This window comes from Nyctibius grandis, chromosome 1 (genome assembly GCF_013368605.1).
Source record: "Nyctibius grandis isolate bNycGra1 chromosome 1, bNycGra1.pri, whole genome shotgun sequence".
NCBI lineage: Eukaryota > Metazoa > Chordata > Aves > Nyctibiiformes > Nyctibiidae > Nyctibius > Nyctibius grandis.
In genome coordinates this window covers 52,306,902-52,333,317 of record NC_090658.1, presented here as the reverse complement: position 1 = coordinate 52,333,317, position 26,416 = coordinate 52,306,902, and the positions used below count along the sequence as shown (strand labels likewise).

At 39.5% G+C, this 26,416-nt stretch overlaps 1 protein-coding gene across 1 annotated transcript in view; it reads left to right on the top strand.

Moving 5' to 3' along the window:
* The first annotated feature begins 264 nt into the window (after positions 1–264).
* The window catches only part of PACRG (parkin coregulated), a 265,627-nt gene continuing 239,475 nt past the window's right edge, over positions 265–26,416 (top strand). Inside the window, exons 1-2 of the mRNA XM_068396027.1 lie at positions 265–344; positions 652–840. Coding sequence (XP_068252128.1) covers positions 694–840 — 147 coding nt within the window. The 5' untranslated portion in view covers positions 265–344; positions 652–693. The remainder of the gene's footprint in view (positions 345–651; positions 841–26,416) is intronic.

The window sequence follows — 26,416 nt, the reverse complement described above, 5'->3', positions numbered from 1 at the left end:
CTTGCCTCTTCACACCGCCCAGCACTCCTCACGTGATCGCCTTCCCCCCCCCTTCCCCCGGTGCTAATTACTTTCTGTTAATTGCTGCCTCGCGGCGTGGTGCCTGCCCGAGTACCGCTGTGCCTGCGCGCGGGCTGCGCGTGGCGCGGGGGCGCCCTTGGGGTGCCTTTGTCTCACCGCGTGCTTCCCCCGCGCACGTGACCTCCGCCGGCAAGGCGGCGGGTTGTTGACGCGTTGCCTAGTGACGGGCGCGAGGCCGCGGACGCGTGGCAGCGCCGGCGGCCGCCAGCGCCCGCCCCGCCCCAACGGACCCCGCGGAGGGAGCCCGGCGGGGGGCGCGGGGGGTGAGGCGGGGCGAGAGCCGGGAGGGGGGGAAAGGCCCCGGGAGGAGGCAAGAAGGGCAGGTGGTGGTGAAGGGCTTGGGACGGAGGAGCGGGAGCGGTGGGGAGAAGGAGGACGAGCTGGGAGGCAGAAAGGGGTTGGGGGCGGGGGGCGAGGGACGAGAGGAAGGCGAGGAGGCCTGTCAGGGGCAGGGAAGGCGCGGGAGGGGTGTGGGGGGGGTGTCGCGGGTTGGGACGGGAAGACGGGTGAATTTACTGCGTTTTCGACCTTACTGGGGTCGGGGCGTTGATGTTTGTTTGTTTTTTCCAGTCTGTATTTTGCTTCTTGTCCATCACTGACGCTGGTGGGGAGATGGTAGTGGAAAATGCGGGCTCAAGCCCCTCACAGCCCGTAGGTGACAGGCGCCCCCAGCAGCAGGAGCCACTGGGGCACGGGAAGAAAAGCAAGCAGCAAGTCTGCGACGGATTCACTGTTAAAGCCATGATGAAAACCTCTGTGGTATGTTTGCTGCTAGTATAGAGGTGATGTTAATTAGTTTAATCTCAGGTGTCCAGGAAGCATAGCGAGTTAGAGATGGGGATAAAGCATGTCAGGAAGGTGTGTGAGTTGCTGAAAGTTTATCTGGAGTTTGCTGGTTGCTGAAATTACCTTCAGGCTTTACAGAAGTATTATCATAAGGTAACTAACTGTGCCTGTGGAGATTGTGATGCTTTGCCTCCAAGTATATTGCTTTGGTGCCACAATTTTTCTGTATTGTTTTGTATTGGCAATGCGCATTCTATTAAACTGTCAGCCTATAGAACCGTGTGCAAGGCTTACCACCTCACATTTCGCAAAATGCTGTCAAATGATACTGTAGTATTATTGGAAAGTGTTTTCATGTACTGGCACAGTGTGGTATAAGTTTAATGTGAATATCACATAGGATGGCAAAGATCTGGAAAATACATTCATTTTTAAAATAAGCTTGAAAAATAATAAAAAGCTTCCACACAGTACAGGAGAATACTAAACTGGAAACAAACATGAGTTCTCCATCAGTTCAAGTACAAAAGGAGTTGATCCAGCAAGCTTCACTTTCAGCAACAGTCCCAATTTCTAACAAGTTTAGAGCTATGTGGGTGAAGATACTGGGATAAAGGCCTTTCAAATTGCTTTATATTGTTTTATTTGTCTACTTTTGTCAGATTTTAGGAATAAAAAAAGCTTCAGCTAGTACAGAATGCAAATGTTCGACATGTAAGTGGATGAGCTAATAAGAACACACATCTGTGTTTAAACTCCCGCATTGTATTTTTCTTTGTTTGGACACAATTCAAGGTGTTAGCAAAGTCTTATGTTCTCAGGGCTTTTATAATTGTATATGTTCTTCTGACAACAGTTATGAAATGTGTTATTTCCCTTGTTCTGCTGAAACAGTCTTCCTGTTGCATTCTCTCTGGACTTGTTATCTGTGAGAGCATCCTCTTAAACACTCAAACAAGTCCATCTTTAAACAAATTTTAAATGGAATAGAAATTGTGTACCTTAGAAACATTCTCCTTATTAGTAAAACTAAAACATGTTTCACCTTAGTGGTAAGAATACAAGGTGAAAACAACCAAAAACCCCTTTGTTTTAAAGATTGATTTGTTTGGTTTTAATTCTAGAAATGTGTGGAATTGACTGTAACACTTCAGCAAGTTTAAGGATTAATTTTTAAAAGACATTTCCTCTTCTCTGGACAAAGTTCAAGTCATGGGTATTTGCACGTATTTGTTTATGTCTTGATTTGATTTTGTCTAGAAGAATCAGCAGTTTCAGTGGACTTTGAGAAATAGATATTTAATTTAAAAAAAGGAGCTTTGACTTGTGAACATAACTAGCTATGAGTTTAATCACAATTTAAGTTTTATTTTAAATATTTACAGAGTTTTAACTTTTATTGCTGCAATTCTAACTTCCTAAACATTAACAGAATGTTAAATCATATGGTACTGTCATTAAGCAACAGTGAACAGGTAAATCTGCTGTCTTTGGAGCTACTCATTGAATCATAGAAATGATAGTTTTTTTAGCACAGACCTCTGGAGACCACAGAATCACAGAATGTTAGGGATTGGAAGGGACCTCGAAAGATCATCTAGTCCAATCCCCCTGCCGGAGCAGGATTACCTAGATCATGTCACACAGGAACGCGTCCAGGCGGGTTTTGAATGTCTCCAGAGAAGGAGACTCCACAACCTCTCTGGGCAGCCTGTTCCAGTGTTCAGTCACCCTCACCATAAAGAAGTTTTTCCTCATATTTATGTGGAACCTCCTGTGTTCCGGCTTGCACCCATTGCCCCTTGTCCTGTCAAGGGATGTCACTGAGAAGAGCCTGGCTCCATCCTCATGACACTTGCCCTTTACATATTAAACATTAATGAGGTCACCCCTCAGTCTCCTCTTCTCTAAGCTAAAGAGACCCAGCTCCCTCAGCCTCTCCTCATAAGGGAGATGTTCCACTCCCTTAATCATCTTCGTGGCTCTGCGCTGGACTCTCTCTAGCAGTTCCCTGTCCTTCTTGAACTGAGGGGCCCAGAACTGGACACAATATTCCAGATGCGGCCTCACCAGGGCAGAGTAGAGGGGGAGGAGAACCTCTCTTGACCTGCTAACCACACCCCTTCTAATACACCCCAGGATGCCATTGGCCTTCTTGGCCACAAGGGCACATTGCTGGCTCATGGTCATCCTGCTGTCCACTAGGACCCCCAGGTCCCTTTCCCCTACGCTGGTCTCCAACAGGTCTGTCCCCAACTTGTACTGGTACATGGGGTTGTTCTTGCCCAGGTGCAGGACTCTACACTTGCCCTTGTTATATTTCATTAAATTTCTCCCCACCCAACTCTCCAGCCTGTCTAGGTCTCTCTGAATGGCTACGCAGCCTTCTGATGTGTCAGCCACTCCTCCCAGTTTAGTGTCATCAGCGAACTTGCTGACAGTGCACTCTATTCCCTCATCCAAGTCATTAATGAATATATTAAATAGTACTGGTCCCAGTACCGACCCTTGCAGGACTCCGCTAGACACAGGCCTCCACCTGGACTCTGTCCCATTGACCACCACTCTCTGGCTTCTTTCCTTCAGCCACTTCACAATCCACCTCACTACCCGATCATCCAGACCACACTTCCTCAGTTTAGCTGCGAGGATGGTGTGGGAGACTGTGTCAAACGCTTTACTGAAATCGAGATAGACCACATCCACAGCTTTACCATCATCTATCCACCGGGTTATGTCCTCATAAAAGGCTATCAAGTTGGTTAAGCATGACTTCCCCTTGGTGAAGCCATGTTGACTGCCCCTAATGATCCTCCTGTCCTTGTTATGCCTAGAGCCAGCACCAAGGACAAGTTGTTCCATTACTTTTCCACGGATGGAGGTGAGGCTGACCGGTCTATAGTTCCCCGGGTCCTCCTTCTTGCCCTTTTTGAAGACTGGAGTGACATTCGCTTTCCTCCAGTCCTCAGGCACCTCTCCCGTTGTCCACGACTTAGCAAAGATGATGGAGAGTGGCCTAGCAATGACTTCCGCCAGCTCCCTCAGCACCCGTGGGTGCATCCCATCAGGGCCCATGGATTTATAGACGTCCAGATTGCTTAATTGGTCCCTGACCCAGCCCTCATCTACCAAGACAGACTCCTCCTCTATCCTGACTTCTTCTGGGGCCTCAGGGGTACAGGGCTCCTCAGGACAGCCTCCAGCAGTATAGACAGAGGCAAAGAAGGCATTCAGTAACTCTGCCTTCTTTTTATCCTCTGTCTCCAGGACCCCCACCTCATTCATCAGTGGGCCTACATTGCCTCTAGTGTTGGTTTTACCTGCAATGTATTTGAAGAAGCCCTTTCTGTTGTCCTTCACCTCTCTTGCAAGGTTTAATTCCAAGGAGGCCTTAGCTTTCCTAGTTGCCTCCCTATATCCTCTGACAACAGACTTATATTCCTCCCAAGTGGCCAGTACGCTCTCTTCTTCCACTTGAGTTTGCCCAGCAGTTCCCTGTTTAACCATGCAGGTTTCCTGGTACCCTTTCTTGACTTCCTACCTGCTGGGATGCTCTGATCTTGAGCTCGGAAGAAGCAGTCCTTGAATGCTAACCAACTATCTTGGGCCCCCTTACCTTCTAGTACCCTGTCCCATGGGATTTCCCCTAGCAATTGCTTGAAAAGGCCAAAGTTGGCCCTCCTGAAGTCCAGGGTTGTGATTTTGCTAGCTATTCTGGTCCTGCCACATGAGATCCTGAACTCTACCATCTCATGGTCACTACAACCAAGGCTGCCCTCAACCTTCACCGCTTCAACCAGACCCTCCTTGTTGGCAAGAACAAGATCCAGCAACACTCCTCTCCTGGTTGGCTCATCCACCATTTGCATCAGAAAGTTATCATCAATGCACTGGAGGAACCTCCTGGACTGAGGATGGCTGGCTGAGTAGGCCTCCCAGCAAATATCAGGGTAGTTGAAATCCCCCATGACAACCAGGCCCTGTAATTGAGAGACTGCTCTCAGCTGCCTGTAGAAGGCCTCATCACCCTCCTCATCCTGATCCAGTGGCCTGTAATAGACACCCACAACAGTATCACCCCTGCCAGCCTGCCCCTTAATTCGCACCCACAAACTCTCAGCTCGCTCCTGATCCGCCCCTGGACGGAACTCAATGCATTCTAGCTGCTCACTCATATAAAGAGCAACTCCACCACCTCTCCTTAGTGGCCTGTCTTTCCTGAACAGGACATAGCCATCCATGACCACATTCCAGTCATACGAGGTGTCCCACCAAGTCTCTGTAATTGCCACTAGATCATAGCCCCCCGACCGAACACGGATTTCTAACTCCTCCTGCTTATTCCCCATGCTGCGTGCATTGGTGTACAGGCATTTCAGGGAGCGAGCTGGGCACACCGATTTCATCCCAGATTCACCCCCTGATTTCACCCCAGGGGGATGGGAGGCCTCCTGGTCTACCTCAACACTAGAGCGTTGCCCCAGTGGTGCAAGCCCAGCTACTACCCCATCCCCCTTCGAATCTAGTTTAAAGCTCTCCGAATGAGCCCTGCTAATTCCTGTCCCAGAACCCTTTTGCCCTTACGACATAAGCCTTTCCCATGTATTACTGTCAGGTCTGGTGTCTTATAAAACCAGCCATTATCAAAGAAGCCAAAGCCCTGCCTGTAGCACCAGTCTCGTAGCCAGGCATTTATAGAGAGAATCCTACTATTCCATCCTACGTCATCACCCGAAAATGGAAGGAGGGAGGAGAAAATAACTTGCACCCCAGACTCTTTCACCAACTGTCCTAGGGCCTTGTAGTCTTTGATCATATAACCCATCTTCCCATTTGAAGTGGGCCTGTCACTAGCACAAGATCAGGTCGATCATGGGGTTCCCTAGCTAAGCTGTGAAACCCTCCAACATCAGAGGTTCCCTGACCTCTCCGGGCAACCTGTTTCATTGCTGCCCTGCCTGCCTGCCCACCTCCCTGCCTGGCCCCTTGGCACCCTGTCAGATGTAGGGTTTTAACAGTGTTCTGACCTGCTCCACAGGTTCTGCTAGTAACTGGGTAGGAAGCAGTGAAACTGTTAGAGGTCCTGGAAGTTTCATAGTGCCAGGGCTGTATTTTGCAAAAGCTTCAAGTGAGGACAGGCAACCACTGGAAGCATTTCCTAGGGGTCAGTGTGCAGAAAGTCAGGATAGAGTAAGGAATATCTCACTGCCACTCTGTGCAGAAGTGGGTGTCTCTTTTCTCTTTTCCAACAACTGGTTAAATGGAGCTTCAGATTTATTAAGTACTCACTTGTCAGAAGTTGACATCATCGATGAAGTTCTCATGGAAGGCTTAGGAGTTGACTGGAGGGTTGAAAGCACAGCAGGCAAATATAGTTAAGACATGGTAATTCTTTTTGTTAACAGCATGACAAGGCACGGGGCTGTCATCAACGTGTTCAGCATCTCCAGGTCAAATAACTAGGTACAGATTAATAGCCTTTGGTGCAAGCATGCAGTGAGTCTTAAACTCTTAGCATAGAGTCTTAACAGATTACCATTATGCATATATGAACATAAATACTGTAGTGGAGGTTCCAGTCTTTGATGTTTGTGCAAGAGGGTTTTACTAAGCCATTTTTCATGAAAGTTGCTGGATAAAGTTTTCTTCCCAAGTCTGCTTTCATAGCCAGTAGTAAGTACAGAAATTAAGAACATACAATATTCAAGACTTTTCTCAGCTCTGGCTAAATATAAAATTTACTTGTTGAAATACATTACTTAATAAATATTCACCAAAAAAATTGTTCCTGAACTGAAGAAAATGTTTTGTTTTATATTGTTCCAAAACTGTAAATTCATATAACAGTTTAGATTAAGAGCAAGAACCAATAAAGGTCTTCTACATGAACGAGCTAGATATTGTGACATTTAAGTTTTAATTGTTTTGTCCTCCGAGTGGAATCAAGAATGCCGTGTTATGTGCTCACACTTCACAGGTACTACATGGGTAGAATTAGGAATAGAATTAAGAACTGATATACAGACTAGCAAGTAGAAAAGTGTCTGTACATGAGTGTGGACAGCAGATACCTCTGTTCACTTCTGATCCTCTCCAAATGGTTATTTTTCCTATTTTCTGCAACTGTACGTGAGAGAATAAAGTGTAAGTGCCCCCCTTTTCTGTAATAAAGTAATTGTAAAAGCACTTTTTCAAGGAGAGGATTCATTTTATTACTTAAAGGAAACTGTAGGAAGGGAATTCCAGTCTATCTCCCAATTTTTAAAAGATTCTTAACCAACAAGTTACAAGATTACTGAGGTGAAAAAGATCTCAGAGGGAAAAGTCTCCACATGACCTTTCAAAGTACTGTTACTGTGCTGCAAGGAGTTAGAATTTATACGGCTAGAAAGTGGCAAGGTAGGAAACTCACTAGACAATATATTGTAGTGCCTACATCTTTCATGCAGGAATTTCAGAAACTTTATGTTTTGGTATTTTATGTCCATCATTGCTTGCTAGAACAAATTTGATGTTTTTGGAGTAGAACTGGAACTTTAGACATCCCCTCCTGAGTGCTGAGCCAATAAAGCTATGAAAGGATGTTCCTTTTTCTGTTTTTCCTGAACCTTGAATTCCTTACTACAAAATGGCAGAGCTTCAGCAGGAAAGGAGGAGTTTACCTTTCCTCTACAGCTCCTCCTTTAGTAACAGTATTGCCAGGTAAGTTGAAGTATCCTTCTGCAGCATATGAATTTAAACTCCTCTGGCCAGAGTACTGAATTCAGATTTTCTTCCTGGCTTAGTGTGTAAACCAGTAGGTTTTATATAGAAAATATCAGTATTACATCTGTGTTCCATGAAAGCAGGCAGAAACTTCTGCTAGTAATGGACCACATCCAGCCTGTGTGTAAGAGATGAAGTGAGAATGTCTACTAGACAGCCTTAAAAGGGGAATGATGCTAACAATTGTTTTGTTCCTGGATTTCAAAAACCAAAGCAGAGCTATTCAGCCTGGGAGAGTCTTAGCTATGGGAAGCACTGGGAAGCAGTAAGAAGCACTGCTCCCATCTCCTAAAGGAAGTGTACTTGCTTATAAGCAGAAAAAAAAGGTTATTTAGATTGCAGTTCTGGATTTTCATCTTTATTCCTCACTTAGGAGTCTACAGTCTGTATGTATTGGAATGAGTTCTCAATCTTTGTTGTTTAAACTCCTCTTTCAAGCCATTATCAGTAATGTGTGTTGTGAAGGACTTTCTTACCCTATACCCTTTGATAGTAACTCATAGCAAGGGTTTCGTTTTAGCCATAGAGATAATGTGATTTGTTTACATTCTGAAACCTATTATTTGATATTCTATTTATATTCACCCACATAGTGTAACTAAAACTACTTTTGTTATTTACCTTGTAGCTGTAACTGTTTCTAATCTGATTTTAAGGCTATAGGAAAGCATTGTTTGCAAAAAGAAGGTTTTAAGTTTCTATTATAATAGCTAATTTATTGGAAAAGGCAGTATGTTTTGGGGCAAATATATGTCAAGTTAAAAGAATGTTTTGATAAATGTTTATTGGGCAGTCGTAGGTCCATCTTGGAGGAACTGCTCCAGTTTAACAATAGCAATTTTGTGCAATCTGCGAGTATGCTTTAGTGAACACTGTGAGTCAATTTAAACTGTCAGTGCTCTGGAAGGCAGTCCTATCTGTTTCAGGCTGTTTATTACTGCTGCCCTTTTTGTGCTCACAATTGTACAATGTTGGCTGATGAGGGAACTGATCCTGCTGAAAAATACTCCAGCCTGTTTAAGCTGACAGTGTCGAACTGCAGTCTTTGGGATTGAGGCAAGCAAAGCTCCTGCTACGACCAGGCTCCCCTGACCCGCCGTCCTCCCTGTCCTGACTGCATGCTTCCATCTCCCCTTTTGCATTTACATTGATGTTTCTTGCAACTACAGAGGAGGTTGGATCAGCTCTAACAGCTGTTAACTTAACATATGCAAGGAGGAGGGGAAACAGGAATATGTTGTCAGCACAAGCTGTGTGGGTGGGAATGTCCCTCTCAGCATCATCACTGTCTTAATTCTTTTAAAACCAGTTATGCAACTGAGTTCTAGCAGAGTAATTCCACAAGCATTTAAAGCGGCATAAACTTGCACCACAATTGGAAGGTGTGGTTTTCATCCCTCGACATTTATTCTTTGAGCAATATAAACTTTTGCATGACCATGCAGTGAGCTAGACTGGGGTCTGGTTAAACCTAGATTAAAAGCAGGTTAGCATTTTTGTCACAGCAGTGCAGACTTGACATCCAGTTCAGTAACAGTTTAAGCTAACAAAAGTTGTGGCTGCTACAGCCCTGCCTGCTTCTGCTGCATATTTGTACCTCCTCCTTTGTGCCAATACACATAGTAATGCAACTGAATTGATAAGGCACTTCACTTGCATTAGATCCAAACATGAAAAGCTTCAATGCAAGGAGGTTTTTATTTCCCCTCATAAAGTTATGTTACTTTCCAATTTCATGCTTGTTTTTACTGTAATGACCACACTGATAGTGTAATGTAAAAGCACGATACACAGGAAAAATACTAATGCTTAAGACCATAATGTTTTCTAAAAGCCGTATTTCATATCATGTTTTCCAGCTATAACTTACATGGGTTAATCATACCGCTCTTGTTTTTTTAAAAGACTTTAAAATCAGCCCTTAATTTTTGCAAATGTGGGGGAAGGTTGGTATTGTTCATAGTTGCAGTGCTAAGATGATAAGATTTGTTTAATATCCTCAAGCATGAAGAAATCATGCTGTTTCATTTATGAAAATCTGTCACACGCTTGAATTTCCAGTAAATCTTTTTTTTATAATTCAGCCATGTGACTTAAAATAGATAATAAGTAAATTATCAGTTAGATTCCATTTCATGTTTTTGATTTGACATTTCTTGTTTTCTTAAATCACTTCATTTGATTCACGATATTTTACATAGAAAAAGACCTTGGAAGGATTTAAATTTCACCCCTAGAGGAGGTAAATGTAAATTGATTTTAAAGCATTATGACAGTGATGTTTCAAGACTCCTCTACTAATCTGTTTTTTATGAACTAATGAATAAAATATTCTAACTGGAGACAATTACAGAGATAGTTGTCAAATTCTGTCAATTCTTGCATTGGAATTAAACTATTTTAAACTTTGCAAACTAAAACGAATATGAAAGAGCAAATGTCAGACTAAACTCTTTTAAGTATATGAGAGAAAAAGTCTTATGTATTTACAGATTTCATACAAGTTAAAAGCCTGCAGTGGTCTGAGTAGGTAGGTATCTTCGTCTGGTGTTTCACTGAATGAAGTAGGCATTTTTCAGTTTTCGGATGTTTGACTGCAAGTGTAGGAATTTAGAACAAAGTATTAGAAAATAGTTAATAACTATAGTCTCAGAACAAGATTTTAAGCAGTCAGCATTTCCTATATGCAGCTGGGCATGCCTCTAGAGTTAGCCGATAGAAAATGTTAAAGAAATTAGTTAGAAAGCATCACCCATGCACCTTTCTCTGCACCCAGACTCCAGAACAGTTTCCAAAGAACATATGTACATGTTCTTTCTCTCCTCTTGGTATCATCCATTCCTGCTAAGAAAAATCCTGGCCTCTGTGTAGGCTTCAGCCTTTATCTTAGTCTTCTCCCAGTTAGTTGACTGGGGAGGCCACAGGATACCTTGAGTGAAGAGCCGTCAAGACAGGGTTCTGGAGCACATGTTCAGTGAGGAGAGGCTGAGGGAACTGTATTTTTTCAGCCTGGAGAAAAGCAAGCTACCAGAGTACCTAATGGTATTAGGTCCTAACAGACCTAACGGCCCACTAGCTGTGAGAAGGCTGTCAGGGAGACAGAGCCAGTCTACTCACTCTAGTGAATGATGGGAGGACAGAAGATGTGAGTTAAAATGAGGTGTTCAGGGTGGCAAAAAGCTTTTTCACCATGAGGATAGTCAAGTAGTGCATCAGGTTTCCCAGAGTCGTGCAGTCTCCTTGAAGATTTTCAAGACCAAAACAGAAAAAGCACTGAGCAACCTGGTCTGGTATCAGTCCTGCTTGGAGAAGGAGGTTGGACTGGAGACTTCCTGAGGTCCTTTCCAACCTGAGTTTTCCTATGATTCTACCTCTTCTTCAATAAGAGGGTGGTTTGTGGCCACTCCATGGCTCTGCTACTGCTGAGGCCAGGCAAATTAGTGATAATTAAGTGACACTCAAACTGAGGGAAGAAAAGGAAAAGGCATTTGAGAGTTTTTGCTTTAAAAGCTTTCCTGCTTTTCTGAAGATGTGATGTGAAGGGGGTAACAAATACTACAACTGAGAAGATACTTTATTTTTATGATAAGTTGGTCTCCCTTCTGACCCTCAGGAAAACTATGTAACACCGTATTGTTCTGGTTATAACAGTGACCTACATCATAAATCTAAGGTTGGCTTTATAAATACGATTGAGTAAGCCTGCATCAGTGCTTGGGTAGCAGCAACACGTGCTTATCAGCTGACATCCCTACTGCAGCTAATTCTTCTTACACAGTCTGGTCCAACAAGTATGCAGTGAGTACTGCTGCCGCTTGGCACTGAATGCTGCAAGGAATTGAAGCAGCAGGCCATGTCTGTACCTGTCGTCCTCTGGATGCTGTCCCTTGTCTCACAGTCTCCTCTTATCACTGCTATAACTTAAATGACATTGGAAGCTTTAAGTGGGTGAAGGGGACAGGAGAGGTAGCATAGTGGCATTTGCACTAGAGAAAGTAGTGGAAGAACACTGGGGAAACAGGAGAGGAAATAAATGTCACTCTCCAAAGTGGGGACCTGGATGATCACTAGCCCAATATGATTTTTGCTATTGCTTTGCTCCCCAAAGTTATGCACTGATGTGCTGAAGCCAATTTTTGCCTTGTTGCAGGCAGAGAGGGCTGAAGCCCATACCGGGGAAATGGAAGTTTTCTTTCTTTTCCTGTCTGGTACTTTGAGTTAATATATACGCCTGGTCTATGTTTAACTGAAATAATCTTGTAAGCCTTTGAAGGGATCAAGGAGGTTTTGGTTTTTTTTATGAAGGTTTCTTAACCATTCTGAAATTACTTCAAAGACAAAAAATAGTCGCAAACAATACTGTTGGTATGTTGATAAAATTTCTAGACAACATGATAGAAAAAATGCTGTGGAAGACTGAGTGGTGCCTCCCAGCAACTGTTGATTCCTTGATATACTTGACATTTCCTGTAAGCAGTTTGGCGTAGCTTTTCATTTTGATAGCATAGTTACACAATTTTTTCTGGAAAATTTACTGCTCTCTGTTAACTGCCTTTCTTAGATAAAATACATGTCAGCTAAGATGAAGTTGTAAAGGTCCAGCATACAGTCACTTTGTGTTGAAGGCTGCGTTAGGGAAGTCTTGTGTTTAACAGTTACCCTCTGACTCTGTGGGTACATTACAAATATTATGCTTATTATAGTTGCAAATGTTGATCTCTGATGGGTGTAAGTAGAGGGGATTCATGTAAGTAAAGGGATTGCTTCTGAGAGCAATGCAATTCTAGAGTCAGATAGACCTTCAACAGAACTTCAGTCGGGCCTCTTACTGACAAAACAGGGTTCTAAATAGATAGTAAAACTGGCCTGAATTATAATAAGATAGTAAACATATAATTTAGCTTTTTATACATTTATGATGGTATTTGTTAATGTGTATTTAACAGTTTGCATGCTTGTGTTTGAAAGCAAGATTTTTCTTTTAAAAAAAAATTACTGTTCATCCATGTTTTTGTAAAGGTTGATGTTAAGATCTTGATAGCAAGAGTGAATAGAGATTTGTGTTCAGTTTGATAACAGAAGTATGTGGATAGCATGTTGTGTCTTAACTGAAAGCTAATATCATTAGCCTGGTTAGGATAAGATTAGTTTTTGGGTTTTTTTTGCTACAGAAGGCTTCTTATCACCTGTCTAGAGCAAACAATTGCATACTGCAGTAAGTACAAAAGGTCTGCACAATGTGTGACAAAGTTAAAACATACTATAAAATACACTGTAGAAATAAGTGTGGAATGAAAAATCTTGAATGCCTTGAAACAAGCATGGCATACTGTTGAGTTCCTGTGTAACAACCGTTGGAGGAAGAACAGGTCTTTAGACTTATGTTTTGATGCCTATTAGCCATAAGCATATTTCTGCTATTTTTTTGTGGTGTTGATAGGCAATACATAGTATTCTGCAAAAAAATGATGTAAATCCAAATCAAATGGTACAGTATTTTCTTTCCTGCCTTGTGTGCTTAAGACATCCAATAGTTTTGCCGTTATCACGTGAACTTCTTTATTATAATGTTTGTCTCACTGTGCATCTCATTACTCTTACATGAAAGGACGAACTACTTCTGCATAAGTTGCTTGGACTTACCCATGTGTTCTTGAAAATATCTGTAGGTATTAAGTCTTCTAAAGTTTAGCAGATCTTTCATTTTTTCAATAATTGTTCAGATAAGATTTCTTTTCTGTTATTTCAGTGTAAGATTTGTCTTAATGACAGATGTATTATTAAGCCCATGTTTTATGGAATGAAATATTATTTCCTACATATTTTTTTCAATATAAGGGAGTGAGCATGCAAGGCCCCATGGAAGGAGCATCCCTGCAAGGGAGTGAGGGTGCAAGGACCTGTGCAAGGCTGGGAGCATGCAAGGGCTCATGCAAGGCCACATGTGCGAGGCTGGTGCATGCCCCTGTGCACACTCCCTCTCCCATGCGCACCCTTGAGCACAGCCGCTGCAGCCTCCTTTTCGTAATAATATTTTATAGGTGTTCTAAAAAATCCAAAAGCTTTGAATTAGTTTCCTTTCGTTGTAAGTCTTGTTGCATAAAATTAGGGGAGATACTTTCTGTTTCAAGACTAATCATTGTCTACTTATTTAGAGAAGACTAGTGGTCCTACATTTAAATCTGTAGAAAAAATAAATTATGCCCTGGCTTTTCTTACTGTCCTATTGCTAATGATTTAGCGTGACACTGGTGTTCTGTATTGGATGTCTTCTTAGCTAAAACCATTTAGGCAAACATGCATGCATACTTTACTGACATTGGCAGCCAGAATTTGATAAACCTTTTTTTTTTTCCAGATAAGTTGAAAACATTTATTCTTACTTCCCAAAGCAGGTCTATTGACCTCTCTCTTTCTACACTCTTACCTGCTGCTCCATGCTCACTTTTTCTTTGACTCTTTACTTATCTTCCAGATGTGATGTTTTTTCTTATCAGTGGATTTCTCTTGCAATGGTGTTCAACAGGTGTTTTTTTTGCGGGGGAGGGCAGTTCCACACAGCTAGAAAACTTTTAGAGGATGTACTTGTAAAGCTTCTCCCCAGACCTTATTAGAATAACCTAGATAATAATTTTTACTGTAAAAAAATCTCAAAGGAATGAGCTTATTATACTTTTAAATTGCAGCTTTGTAAGGTATGACTCAAAAAATATTTTTCACAGGAAGTGTACATGTATTAGCTGATTTTTTTACATCTTTTGTATGGTGTTTTACTAAATCATCTCATGCCCTTCTAATTTGTATGCCCTTCATTTATTTTGTCAGGTTTTAGATTAATAGTTCAGGTCAGAGGAACAAATAATACAACTTGATTTGACCTCCTGAATAATATAGCCCATCAAATTCAGAAAGTGACTTCTGCATGAAATGTGTAACTTCTTGTTGAGCTAGAAGACAATTTTTTTTTTGAAAGTAATACAATCCAAAGGTAATGATGATGTCAGAGAGTCCATTATATCTGTAAATTATGCTAATGCTTAACTTAACCAATGCAATACCATTAGAAATTTGCAGTTCATACCTACATATAGTTACCACAAAATAGTCAGATTTCACTGTGTAAATATTTTAGAGTTAGACAACCCCTTACAGAGAGATACTATCTTTAAAAATACACAAAAGTAAAGTTGTAGCATACTTCAGACTTCTGCTTAAAACCTGTTTAAGTCATGATTATTTTATGAGCTTCTATTATGCCTTTGGGCATATTTAACATGTATTACAATATTATTCAGGACAACAATCAAGTTTTAATATTAGATAGTGTCTGAAGGCTTTTGGTCATCCAATTGTTCATCCAATATGAAGAATTCAGGTACTGCACTAAAACTGTATAATGTCCAGAACTTTAATTTAAAAAAAGCAAAAAAAGTTCAGTTATATCAGTGGAAATCAATGAGTTACACATTTAAGTTTGCATGAGATTTCACAAACTCTTCTGTCTACTGATACCTGACAAAAGAGTCTTCGTAACAGAAATTTTAACTGTGTCAACCATTGATGATACTGTGCTTGCCAATAGTATATAGCATTCAGACCTTTGGATATAAATTTTGTTGAGGAAATTACTGGGTTTTAACAGGGTGGTTTCTGTTTGGATTGTCATTTTTCCTTTTCACTGTCACCAGACAGAACTGATTTTTTTTTCAGCTTAAGTGAGAAAACAAACAGCCCTGTAGTAGCAATAGAACGATTCTTCCTCTATTGTACAGTGTTCCATTAGACAGTAATTGCAAAATGTGTATTGAGGGACTATATTAAAATATATTTGCAGAGTTAATCACTAAATTGCCACTAATAAATGAGTAAACTCTAGATTTTTTCCCCTGTTTGGTAATCCTTAAGTTGTTCTTTATCAGGTCACCCTTAAGTAGGATTTAGGTGATTTTTCCCCATATTGTATCCTATTTGTTCTCTTGCTTCCAGCAAGTGGAACACTATGAGCCCTTGTTCTTTGATAATATTAAATATTCTTCATTTTTACTAGTTTTAACTTAATGCTCTTTTAACATGGATAACAAAAAAGCTTGCTCGTTAGTGTGTTTAGCACCAATGTTTAGCCAACTACATGGCTAAGCAAGCACTTCTCAACTTGTAAAATACAAGCAAAATGTTTGTTCTGATTGCCAAAACAGTTCCTCTGAAAGCAGCTACAGCTGAGATGTGCGTATGACCTTTCCTGCTTGAAGTCACAGGTCAGAATTCACACTTTGAGGCGGCTAAATGCACGTCAGCTGACTCCTAACTGAATGTCCTTCCCACTAGACTGGAGGCTGACTCCCTTGTGTTAGTTCTTCTAAAGCCTTAACCCCTGTGTTCTTAACTCTTGTGTGCCCTACGGGGCAAAGATAGTTTTGCGGTTGGATTATCAGGATATGCTGCTGGGAAGTGAAAGTTATAGACTTGAGATTTTGTGAACTGGAAAGAGAAATGAACAAACTCCCCACCTCCTGATCTTGCATTCTAAGTCCTAAATAAATATGCTAAAGATGGAAATATTATTTAAGGGGACCTTACTGAAAGCAGACTTTAGTCTTCAGAAAAGAATTTAATGGTCTGCATTTTCAGTAGCAGATGTATCACTTTTGTAATCTTGATTCAAGTGACTGAACTCCAAAGAGAAATAGAAATTCACATACGTCCCTATCTTCAGCATCCTGTAGGTACTTTCTTTCCCAGCACTTCATCTTCTTGAATTGTTGAAGTGTCTCATTCTCTTCCCTAACAGTTGAAGAAGCCTTGGTTCAGAGCTCAGGGTCCCACAGACCCACTCTCAGAGACAGAGTAGTACACAAGGTATCCATTGAAGGAGGTATTATGGCATCTTCTTTTCTTGCAAGTTACAAACTGTCTGATTAAAATTTTCATTTTGGTTCATATTTTTCTAAAGAAAGGAAATAAGATTTGTTTTTAAGGGAGACCTTTATAAATATTGTCATGGTTCTTGTGTTTTTAAAAGGACTCTCTAAAGCTGTGTAACATTTTCAGACTAACCACTGGAAGATTATGCTACTACATGAAAAATCACAAAGTGAAAATAAATGATTGCACCAGGTACTTCAACAAGCATCCAAACTAAAAAAGCCTGATAACCTGCAGGTTTTTTGTTTTCTGGTTGATTAGTCTCAAAATTAAGCTTTTCCTGCTGATACTTAATAAGGTATTTGGTGTCTAATAACATGATGAACAAGCATCTCAGTTGAAGCATTCTTCTCTGTTCTCCAGTATTTCCATAAAACATGAAGGCAACTGATCATGTTTGATATCTGCCTTTTTCTCAAATTCAGTTGAAAGTGATCAACGGATACACATCCTTTAGGAATGAAGGCAGGCAATTGTACACACAGCATGTATGAATAAGCCTTGTTTCCTTATGAAGCTGTTTTAGAAAGGGTACCCATATGCATTCATTCCATTTGCCAGAAATAAAATGAGAAACAAAGAAAATAAATTTGAACTATTGCAATCTCACAAGTGAATCATACAAGCAAGAAAAAGATTGAGTTCCTTTCAATCAGAAGCCGTTGCTTGAAGATTAACCAAAATGTCTGAACACTTAATAACTGAGTTACATAATTTTATTGTGAAAATAAACTGTCTCTCTCAGAGCCTAGACCTGTTTTGAAACTGCAAGAACATTAGTGACTTCAGTGGTTTTCCAGTGAAGTGACTGGTAGTATCACTAAAGTTGACAGCAGGGTGCATGAGCAGCACAATACAGAACATCTTGTAGAATGAGAATATCTGAAGCAGATCCTTTTTGTCACTTCATTAGGAAGTAGAAGTTCTTTTCCGATGGTGACAGAGGAGAAACCTCTGGCTACCTTTCTGGCTTCCACGTTTAAGCCTGTAGGTATTATTCCACATGACTAAAGATTAAAGAATCTATTACAAAGTTTTTTAATTAACCATTAAGTATATTGTTGTTTATATAGTCATATTGTTTAACCTCCTGATTTTAATGTACTAGAAAGATGAATTTAATGAAAAGGTATGGCTTATTTAAGAAACATTTCTCAAACTCTGCTAAATGTCTTCTGATAACATACATTTGTAAAGACAGGAAGCTAGTAGTCATGATAACACTTTCAGTTTGCAAAGACACAGTCAAGGACTGCAACTGCAAAAGCTGCCAGTAAGACTAAACATTCTAATGTATGTTAAAGAGTTTATTATATAAAAAATTTGTGTAGTATTAATGAAAACCAGCCTTGCAACAATAAATTTTTATCAACAAAAGAGAATGAAGTGGTAGATAAAAATAAAAGGCATGGAGGAAACAATTGCTTTGTGTATAAACCAAATGTCTGTGTTCACATGTGACTGAGAATAAGACAAAAAGAGTTTTATCAGTCTTCATTAATATAAAATATGGTTTTGTAATTTATGCAATCTATATGAGTAAACCTGTGAGATTAAAGTGGTTTTGCTGCTTATGTAAGTGAAACACAATTTATAACATTGAAGTACCACTTAATTGCCCAGCTCTTATGTACAATACTGTATCTTGGGAAGAGTAATAAAAGGAATTCTTCCAATAATAGGCATTCTATGGAAAATTACCATTAGAAAACTTACTTTGTTTTAGAGATAAAATGGTATGAATGATAGAGGCAAGATGGTATCATGGGATAATAAATTCTTATCATATTGGTAAAAATCCATTTTGTATTTTTTAAAAAAAACATTTATTCAGTGATCTGTGAGTTCAGTTAATAGACTTACAGACCATAAATATTAAGTAACAACTTTAATTTATTGTGAGGTACTAGATGAAACGTCTTGGTGGAAGCTATGGTAATTTTTATAGTTTTCAAAAAGCCAGAATTTTCCTTCGAGCGTAGGAATTTGTATTGGATACATAACTGAATTTTTATTTAGTGTTCTAAATAGATTCACAACCTACATTAAAACGTTACTTTTTAATGACTAGATACGCTTTCTGTGGGCTACCAAAAATTGAAAAGAAACTGGTAGCTGAGGACTTTGACTCTGAAGAGTACAGAGTATGGAACAAGTATCAATAAGCCTTTTTTTTTTTGGCTACTATGAGCCCTGTATTTATGCTATTTATTTTCTCAAGATAGTATGATTTCCTGTCTCTGTGCTGCAATCAAAATTCAGCTATCAAAATATAACTCCTCAACCTGAAAAAAATCATGCTTTTGCTAAAGGCTTGAGTAGGAGAAGTTTTGATATTTTCAGAATTTGTATACAAAAACATTGATCGAATGTAAAAAAGACAAAGTTTTCCAATTTTCACTTAAGTGATTTTTTTTTAAGATATAAACAAACCTGCTAAGCAGTATTCTAGATGCTTAGTATGGAAGGCCTTGTATTTAGTTGTCTAAAACTAAAATATACACGCTTATCCTTTAAACTCCCAATTTTTTGAAGTATGATATAAAGAGCTTGAGAATGAACAGAATTTTTTGAGTCAGTCATGTCATCTTCAGCTACAATGTTTGCAATATTACACATAGAAAGTGAACATGTAGATAACAACATCAATGTACAACTCGAAAATATGAAAGCAAAGATGGTGAGGGTATGTATGTATGTATGTATGTATGGCTAGTGGCACTGGTTGCTCAGTGAAGAATCAGGAGGGCCTAAGTGACTTAGTTTTGGCCAGCTCTTCAGTCTTGCTTATGGCATTCAGAGCGTACTAGTGTTCCTGATAAACCATCTCATTTCCAGCCCAGACACAAGGAAGATATTCATGTACCTCATCAAACCTCTCAGCAGTGTTTGGCCCTGAGTATCTTCCAATTGTCTTTTTTCGCCAGTACCACGCCTTTCTTTCTCTCATTCCAGACATTTTTTAGTAATACATTAGGGTTTTTCACAAGGGCCTTAGGTCTGCAGTCTATCTCTGTTTGCAGGAATTAAATAAAATAAGGAATATGCTAGTTTCTTTTGCCACTGAAGAAGTGTGTCGTCTCAAGATCTCTCATAAAGTTTTGTGTTAAACAAAACAAGAGGTAGAACCAGCCCTCGTAGCATCACACAAATAAAGGCTTTCAGGGCTGGAAAGAAATCACTCGTCAGAATTGTCTTGAAGCTGACTGATAGGAATTGACCTATCCAGTTCAGGGTGACTGATTAATTTCTGCCAGTATCCCAGGCAAGTCAGCAGCACATGGTGATCTTCAGTGTCAAACACTGTTGATTGATAGGTTTAATGAAGTAAGCATGGATATCTTCCTCTTAGCTGTGCCAGAGAGGAAATAGTTCGCAAGCAAGACTAATACACTCTGAAAGCTGTTACCAAGTCTGAAAGCCTGAACTGCCCAGATTTAGGTCATTGGCAGAGAATTCAAATTCTGTAGAAGAGTATGTTGGGTTGGTTTTTAAAAATTATTTTTATGATCCTTTTTCCAAACAATAAAAAGCTATATTATGTAGTAGCTGGACAGAACATTTGGACTAAAAGGAGTTTTTCAGCCCAGACATTATCAGTTCATTTTTCATGCTGGTTCAAAAAATGTTATTTAGATTCAGACTACATTCAGATTACATTAGGCTTCTCAGGGCTTTGTCCAGCTAGACTTTGATTGTCTTCAAGGGTGGAGATTCTACATCATCTTTGGTTAACCTGTTCCAATGATTGCCTTCATTGTTAAAAAGGTTTTTCTACTATCTAGTCAGAATTTCCTTTACTGCAATTTGTGACCTTTGCCTCTTGTCATTTTGTTGTGCATCTCTCGGAAGAGCCTGACTTACCTCTACCATGCTCTTATGGTGGGTAACTGAAGACAACAAGAAGATTTCTGTTAAGCCTCCTCTTCTTAAGGCTGAAGAAAATGTTTCTCTCAGCCTCTCCTCATGTGTCATGTACTCCGTCCCTCTTTTCATATTGATGGCCTTCCACCAGCCTTGCTCCAGTATATCAATGTCTTCCTTGTACCGGAGAGTCTGAAATGTGACCTTGTGCTCAAAATACAGTCTCGCAAGCATCATATAAAGGAAGATGCTGAATTCCCTCAACACTCTTGATATAGCCCAGAATGTAGTTGCCTCATCTCTGCCACAAGGATACACAACTGTTCAACTTCTTGTTCACAGGAATCCCCAAGATCTTTCCTGCTAAGCTGCCTTCTAGCCAGTCAGTGCCTGGCTTGAACTGTTCCAGTACAGAACTTTTCATTTACTAGTGCTGAACTTTGTGAAATTCCTGTCAACACATTTTGCCAGCCTGTCAAGTTAATTCTGAATGCCTCCCTCCAAATTTGATGTCATTCACAAAGTCTCTCAGGATACATTCTGTCCCGTAGTCCAGTTTCTTAATGAGATGTTAAATAGCTCAGTATTGGGCACTGAACAATGCTTCATGTAACCGCCTACCAGTTAGTCAGTGGCCCAACAGCCCACCATTTTGCGCCCTCCTTGTGGTCAGTTCCTCATGGAACTCATTTGAAGTGAATGGGATGTAGACTGCCAAATGGCATTAGATGCCACAGTACACATTCATGAATGTCTCTATCCCATTTAGATCATGGATCCATGCAAGAACTCATTTCTACGTCAACTCCCTGCTCCTAGGGAATAAGAATCAACTGACATACTTCTTTTATACTCCATAATTTTAAAATCTCATTCTCCACCATTTCTTGAAGAGATGAATTGCATATCTTATCCCAATGTGATGAATATAAAGACTAAAAATCTAACTTTTTTATATCACTATTATTGTTCTATAATCAGTGTATCTTATATCTATTATTCCTTCTGAAAGTATGCAGGCTTTTCTATATTTACTGTATAAAATTTCAGTTAAATAAAATTATAATTACACTTCCATGATGTGAGAAGGAACAGCAACGTAATTGGTGTTAACAGGTCCACACAAATTTTACTATGCATTTCTAGATTATGTAGATTTTTCGTTATGTAATGCAAGTAACATTTCAGCATACTAATGGCACTGATAAATATTACAATGCAGCATTTGAAATCCTTTCTGAGTTTTGTGTCATTTGAATACTAGCTATTTTTCACTTAGAACTCCAGGATCTATGTTGGAAGAAGTTTCTTAATGATTGACTTTTCTGTGTGGAGAAAGACAGATGGTTAGCTGCTACTTATCTATATTATTGTATTTATATTTGATGGTGATTAGAATAAATGTGGGCTGAATATACTGTTTTATTGGTAGGTTAGAACAAAGATAGATGAATAAATTAACCAACATCATTGGAATATTCAGTTTTTAGTTATCAAGTAAACCAGACCTACTTTATAAACTCCATGGAAGGAAGATAACTCTGCAAAGTGGCTCTGGTATCTCCCTCATTCTTCTTAATGAAAGCAAGCTTAGTATTTTATACATATAACCTTTCAAGCTTCATGTACTATTGTATATCTTGGCTTCTGTTGATATTACTCTTTTTGAAGTTGGCCTTTTGCTTTTTGTCATCTTTTGAACATGATTTTGTTAGTATTTTATAAAATCTCTCAGGTATAGGAACATAAGCAGAGAAAACATGTTGAAAAGGTTGGTAAGCAGTTTTTATTCTGTAACTAGCCAAAGTGAAGACTTATTTACTGTTTCTTTACTTTTTTCTATAATTACAGTCTGACTTTTTGTTATAGTCTTGTTGTGATAGTCTGACTTGATGAGGTCTAAACAGTAGCAGTCTTCTGTATAGCACTTCAGCACTGTATAATCACATTAGCTGTCTTTCATTACTATTTCAGTGGTTATAGTAAGATAGTGACAGTGTATAGGTGTCAAAACTAACTATCTTCTTGTCACTGTTTAAGACTGGGCAGGCAGTTAAGCGGACGGCAGACGCTCTCTATTAACGTTCTCCTTCCCCAGAGGGGAAAAGGGAAAGAGAACAGGGAGAGAGACTTACGGGTTGGAAAGTTAAAACAGTTTTAATAAACAATAACAATGAAAAGGAGGAGTATAATAAATAATGACCTATATACAAAACTGCTACTGAGCTCCCCCCGATGACGACCACGTCACCGCTGACACTGCAGGGCAGGCACTGGGCAGTCCTGAACCAGACACGGCGGCAGATGGGAACTGGGTTCAGGAGCGAAGGCAGGAGCACGGGCAGAGTCCTCCCAGGGTGTCGGCCATAGGGGAAAAGAGCGCAACCCTTGTGGTCCCCCAGCTTTTAACTGAGTACATCACGTGGGGGGGATGGAATATCCTGTTGGTCAGGTTTGGGTCACCTGTCCTGTCTGCCCCTCCCCACAGGTGCAACACTTTGCAGTCCCTTCCTTTGTGGAACAGAGACCCAACAGGAGCCCCAGTTCCCAGGGCAACAAGTGCAAGTAGTCAAATTCAGAAAGTTGTCACTTAAAAAACTTAACTGAAAAGTCTGTCCTAGTCCAAACCAGGACACTTCTGTAGCTTGGTTTGCAGTCAGTCTGCAATGTCAGTAGACTTGCTTTTCACCAAAAGGACCGCAGTTACAAGTGAGCAAGGGTATAATTGAGCAACAAATTACAATGAATATGAATTAAACAAAGCGTCCCTAGAGCTACATGGCCGAAGTCAAGTGTTACTAATTCTCCAAGTTATTATCATAATAACTAGCATCCTGAAGATATTCTTCTGTTCTTAAATTCTTGCAGTGTGAGTGTGTTCTATGAAATACTAAAAAACATTTTTCACAGTGTGTGATTCACATTGAGTACTTTATCTCTGGTAATCAGATCACATTGCATAAAAGAAATGTGTATGTGGTTGAATCAGGCAGAATTTAGAGGAAAATAATATTTTAATTTCATTTGAAATAATATGTAGAAGAAAAATGGAATCATCAAACGACTTTTCTGCACGTATTTAATGGATCACATCTTAGTGACTTCTGGAGTTGTATGATTGTCAGAAAGTTATTCAGTAAAAAGGGAAAGGCCAATGATGAATCATTTTCAGTTTTATCATCTCTCCAAAACACTTTATTTTTTAAAAAAAAATGTATTGTTATGCCCAAATTTCTAATGCAATTTAAAACTTGTCTCCAAATCAATAAAACAATAATAATTAAAAACCATAGGTTGTAGTTTGTATTATAAAATAGCATTGCATTTAACGAGATGTATAGCTAGTGATCTATTTCACTGTATTACGGTTTAATTCATAGAATCATAGAATGGTTTGGGTTGGAAGGGACCTTAAAGATCATCTAGTTCCAACCCCTCTGCCATGGGCAGGGACGCCTTCTACTAGACGAGGCTGCTCAAAGCCTCATCCAACCTGGCCTTAAACACTGCCAGGGAGGGGGCATCCACAATTTCTCTGGTCAGCCTGCTCCGGTGTCTCACACTCTCACTGTAAAGAATTTCTTCCTAAGATCTAATCTAAATCTCCCTTCTTTCAATTTAAAACCATTACCCCCTCATCCTATTACTACATGCCCTTGTAAAAAGTTCCTAATACTTAGATGGCATAACCTTTCCTGTTTTAATAGATTCTTACATTCTTTACTTTAAGAAGCTGTCCCATTTACAGTGTTTGCAGCAGATCTTTAATTTGGTGTAAACAAACCCTTCAGGCTATGGTGTGTTTTTTGTAACATGAAATTCTCTTCAGCTTTTGCTGATATATAAGCTTGAATGTTGAGATTTCCTTTCTTACTTGCAGAAGAACTGTGGCCACCTACCAGAATAATACTAGATCAAAATTTGGAGGCAGACAGGCCTCTCTGCCAAAGTGAATGCTTGAGAGCTCTATGAGCTGCTGTATATTGGAAGGGGTGGGACAGGAGCTGAAACAAGCCATACTGTCCCCTCTTCAGAACTCAGCTTTATCCACCCTCTGACAAAACTGTCTGCAGAAGAAATAAAGCTCAGTTCCCACTCCCAGTAGATGTTTCCCCATGTCCAGGACATTTAGTTTCTGCATATAGTTTCCCTTCTTATTTCCTACTTCTCTGACTCTGACACGAGCATCATATGGTCATGATGGTATCCTAATATTCCAACAAAAAACAATGAGAGGTGGAGGAGAAAAAGAGAGTGAAGCAAGTTGTTTCATTTACCAACAATGGAACTGTTTGCTTGTTTGCTTTTTCCTTTAAAAGAGCACATAGGAGGGATTACACAGGAACAAATATTGTATTAGTTGTAAAGCACACCAAAATTAAGAAATGACAGATTCCAGATTGCCTATGATATCTTAATTGCTGGTTCTTTATTAAAAATTACAGCATACTATAAATTCACAATGTTATATTATACTAATTTTTATTATTAAGTCCTCAGGATAAACTCAGAAGGGTCAGAAATGAGATTTCATGTACAATATTAAATCTGCTGGTCTTAGATTACTACTTTATTTTGCAACATTAAAATATTTTGCTCAATCACTGTATGTAGACAAATGTGACAAAATATCATAAGCAAGTATCTGGGAAATTAATATTTTAGAAATGTGTATATGTCAGGTGAATTTTATTTCAATTATTTGGGGAAATTATTATTCAGGAATGCAAAAATGTATTTGAACATAAAATACCGACCATAAACAATAACGATTAATAAAGAATATATCTAAATTTCTTTAACATTGTTGTGTCCATGCATGCAATGAAGACAAGAATTTCTAGCTGTAAAATTCTAAGTTGCTAAGTGTTATGAACAAAACAAATTTTAGAAATGTGGTAGAGTTCCTTTCATATAAAAATGATGTAACTCAGACTCATTATGGTGATGACTACTCTTATTTGCATCCTTTACGCAAATTAGAGGTATATTTATCAGATTATAATAGTTATGAATTTTGCACATTCATTCCATTGAAGCTTGCAGACTTCTCCATAGCATAAAGATTTTTGCATTTTGTCTGATTATCTTTGTGATTCATACTATTTACACTAAATTCTCCTGCTAATGCTGTTCACAGATCTTGTTCCATTTTTATTCAGTAGTTCTAAAGAGGCAAATTGAGAAGTAAGAGAAAAGCTTCTGTGAGTTACCTGTCCTTTCTTATGACTCAAGCCCTTCTGTCAGTTTTTAATATTGTAGCATTTTCTTTCTGCCCATTCAACTTTCTGGATGTTTGACTTCCATCTTACTCTTCATCTGTCTGCAGAAAGGGCTACCTTCAGCACATCCTTAAAGAACATGACACTCTTCCTCATGTATGCTCTCTAAAATATGCTTCCAAATGATTTTTTTGTTGATCCACCTTTCTTTCCACGGAAATGTTTTCTGTGTTTTTAAACCTAGTTTCCAAAGGGACAGGGAGAAAGCTAGTTACTGTGAGCAAGGCAAGGTCATAGAACACGTTAAAGGAGCTGGGGTTATTGTGTTGTGTACTATGGAGGAGAGTACAAAACAGCAGGAGACTCCAGTTTGGGAGTCTCCTATTCTTAGAACAGTTTGTTTTTCTACATTCTCGCTGTAGAAGTGTGTTTAAACTTGCCCTTAAAGGACTACCTAACATTCCAAAGGGCTAACTAAACAGAAAAACTAGGGTACCGATGCTTCTTCTGGAGCCCAGGAGTTAAAATACAGGGTTGTATGATTTCTCACCAAGTTTAAGGCCAAACTACATTTCATTGTATTAAAATGCATTTGTTTTTTGAATATATACACATAAATAATTCACACAGGATGCTGTGTGGATATTTACTGCTTTTCTAGCTGTCAAAAGGCAATAGTATTTATTGTTACAATCAACAGTTTCTTTCTTCTGTTGCTTCTCTGTAAATGGAAAACTATTTAGCTTCAGCTTATAATTTTTTAAATATATATATAC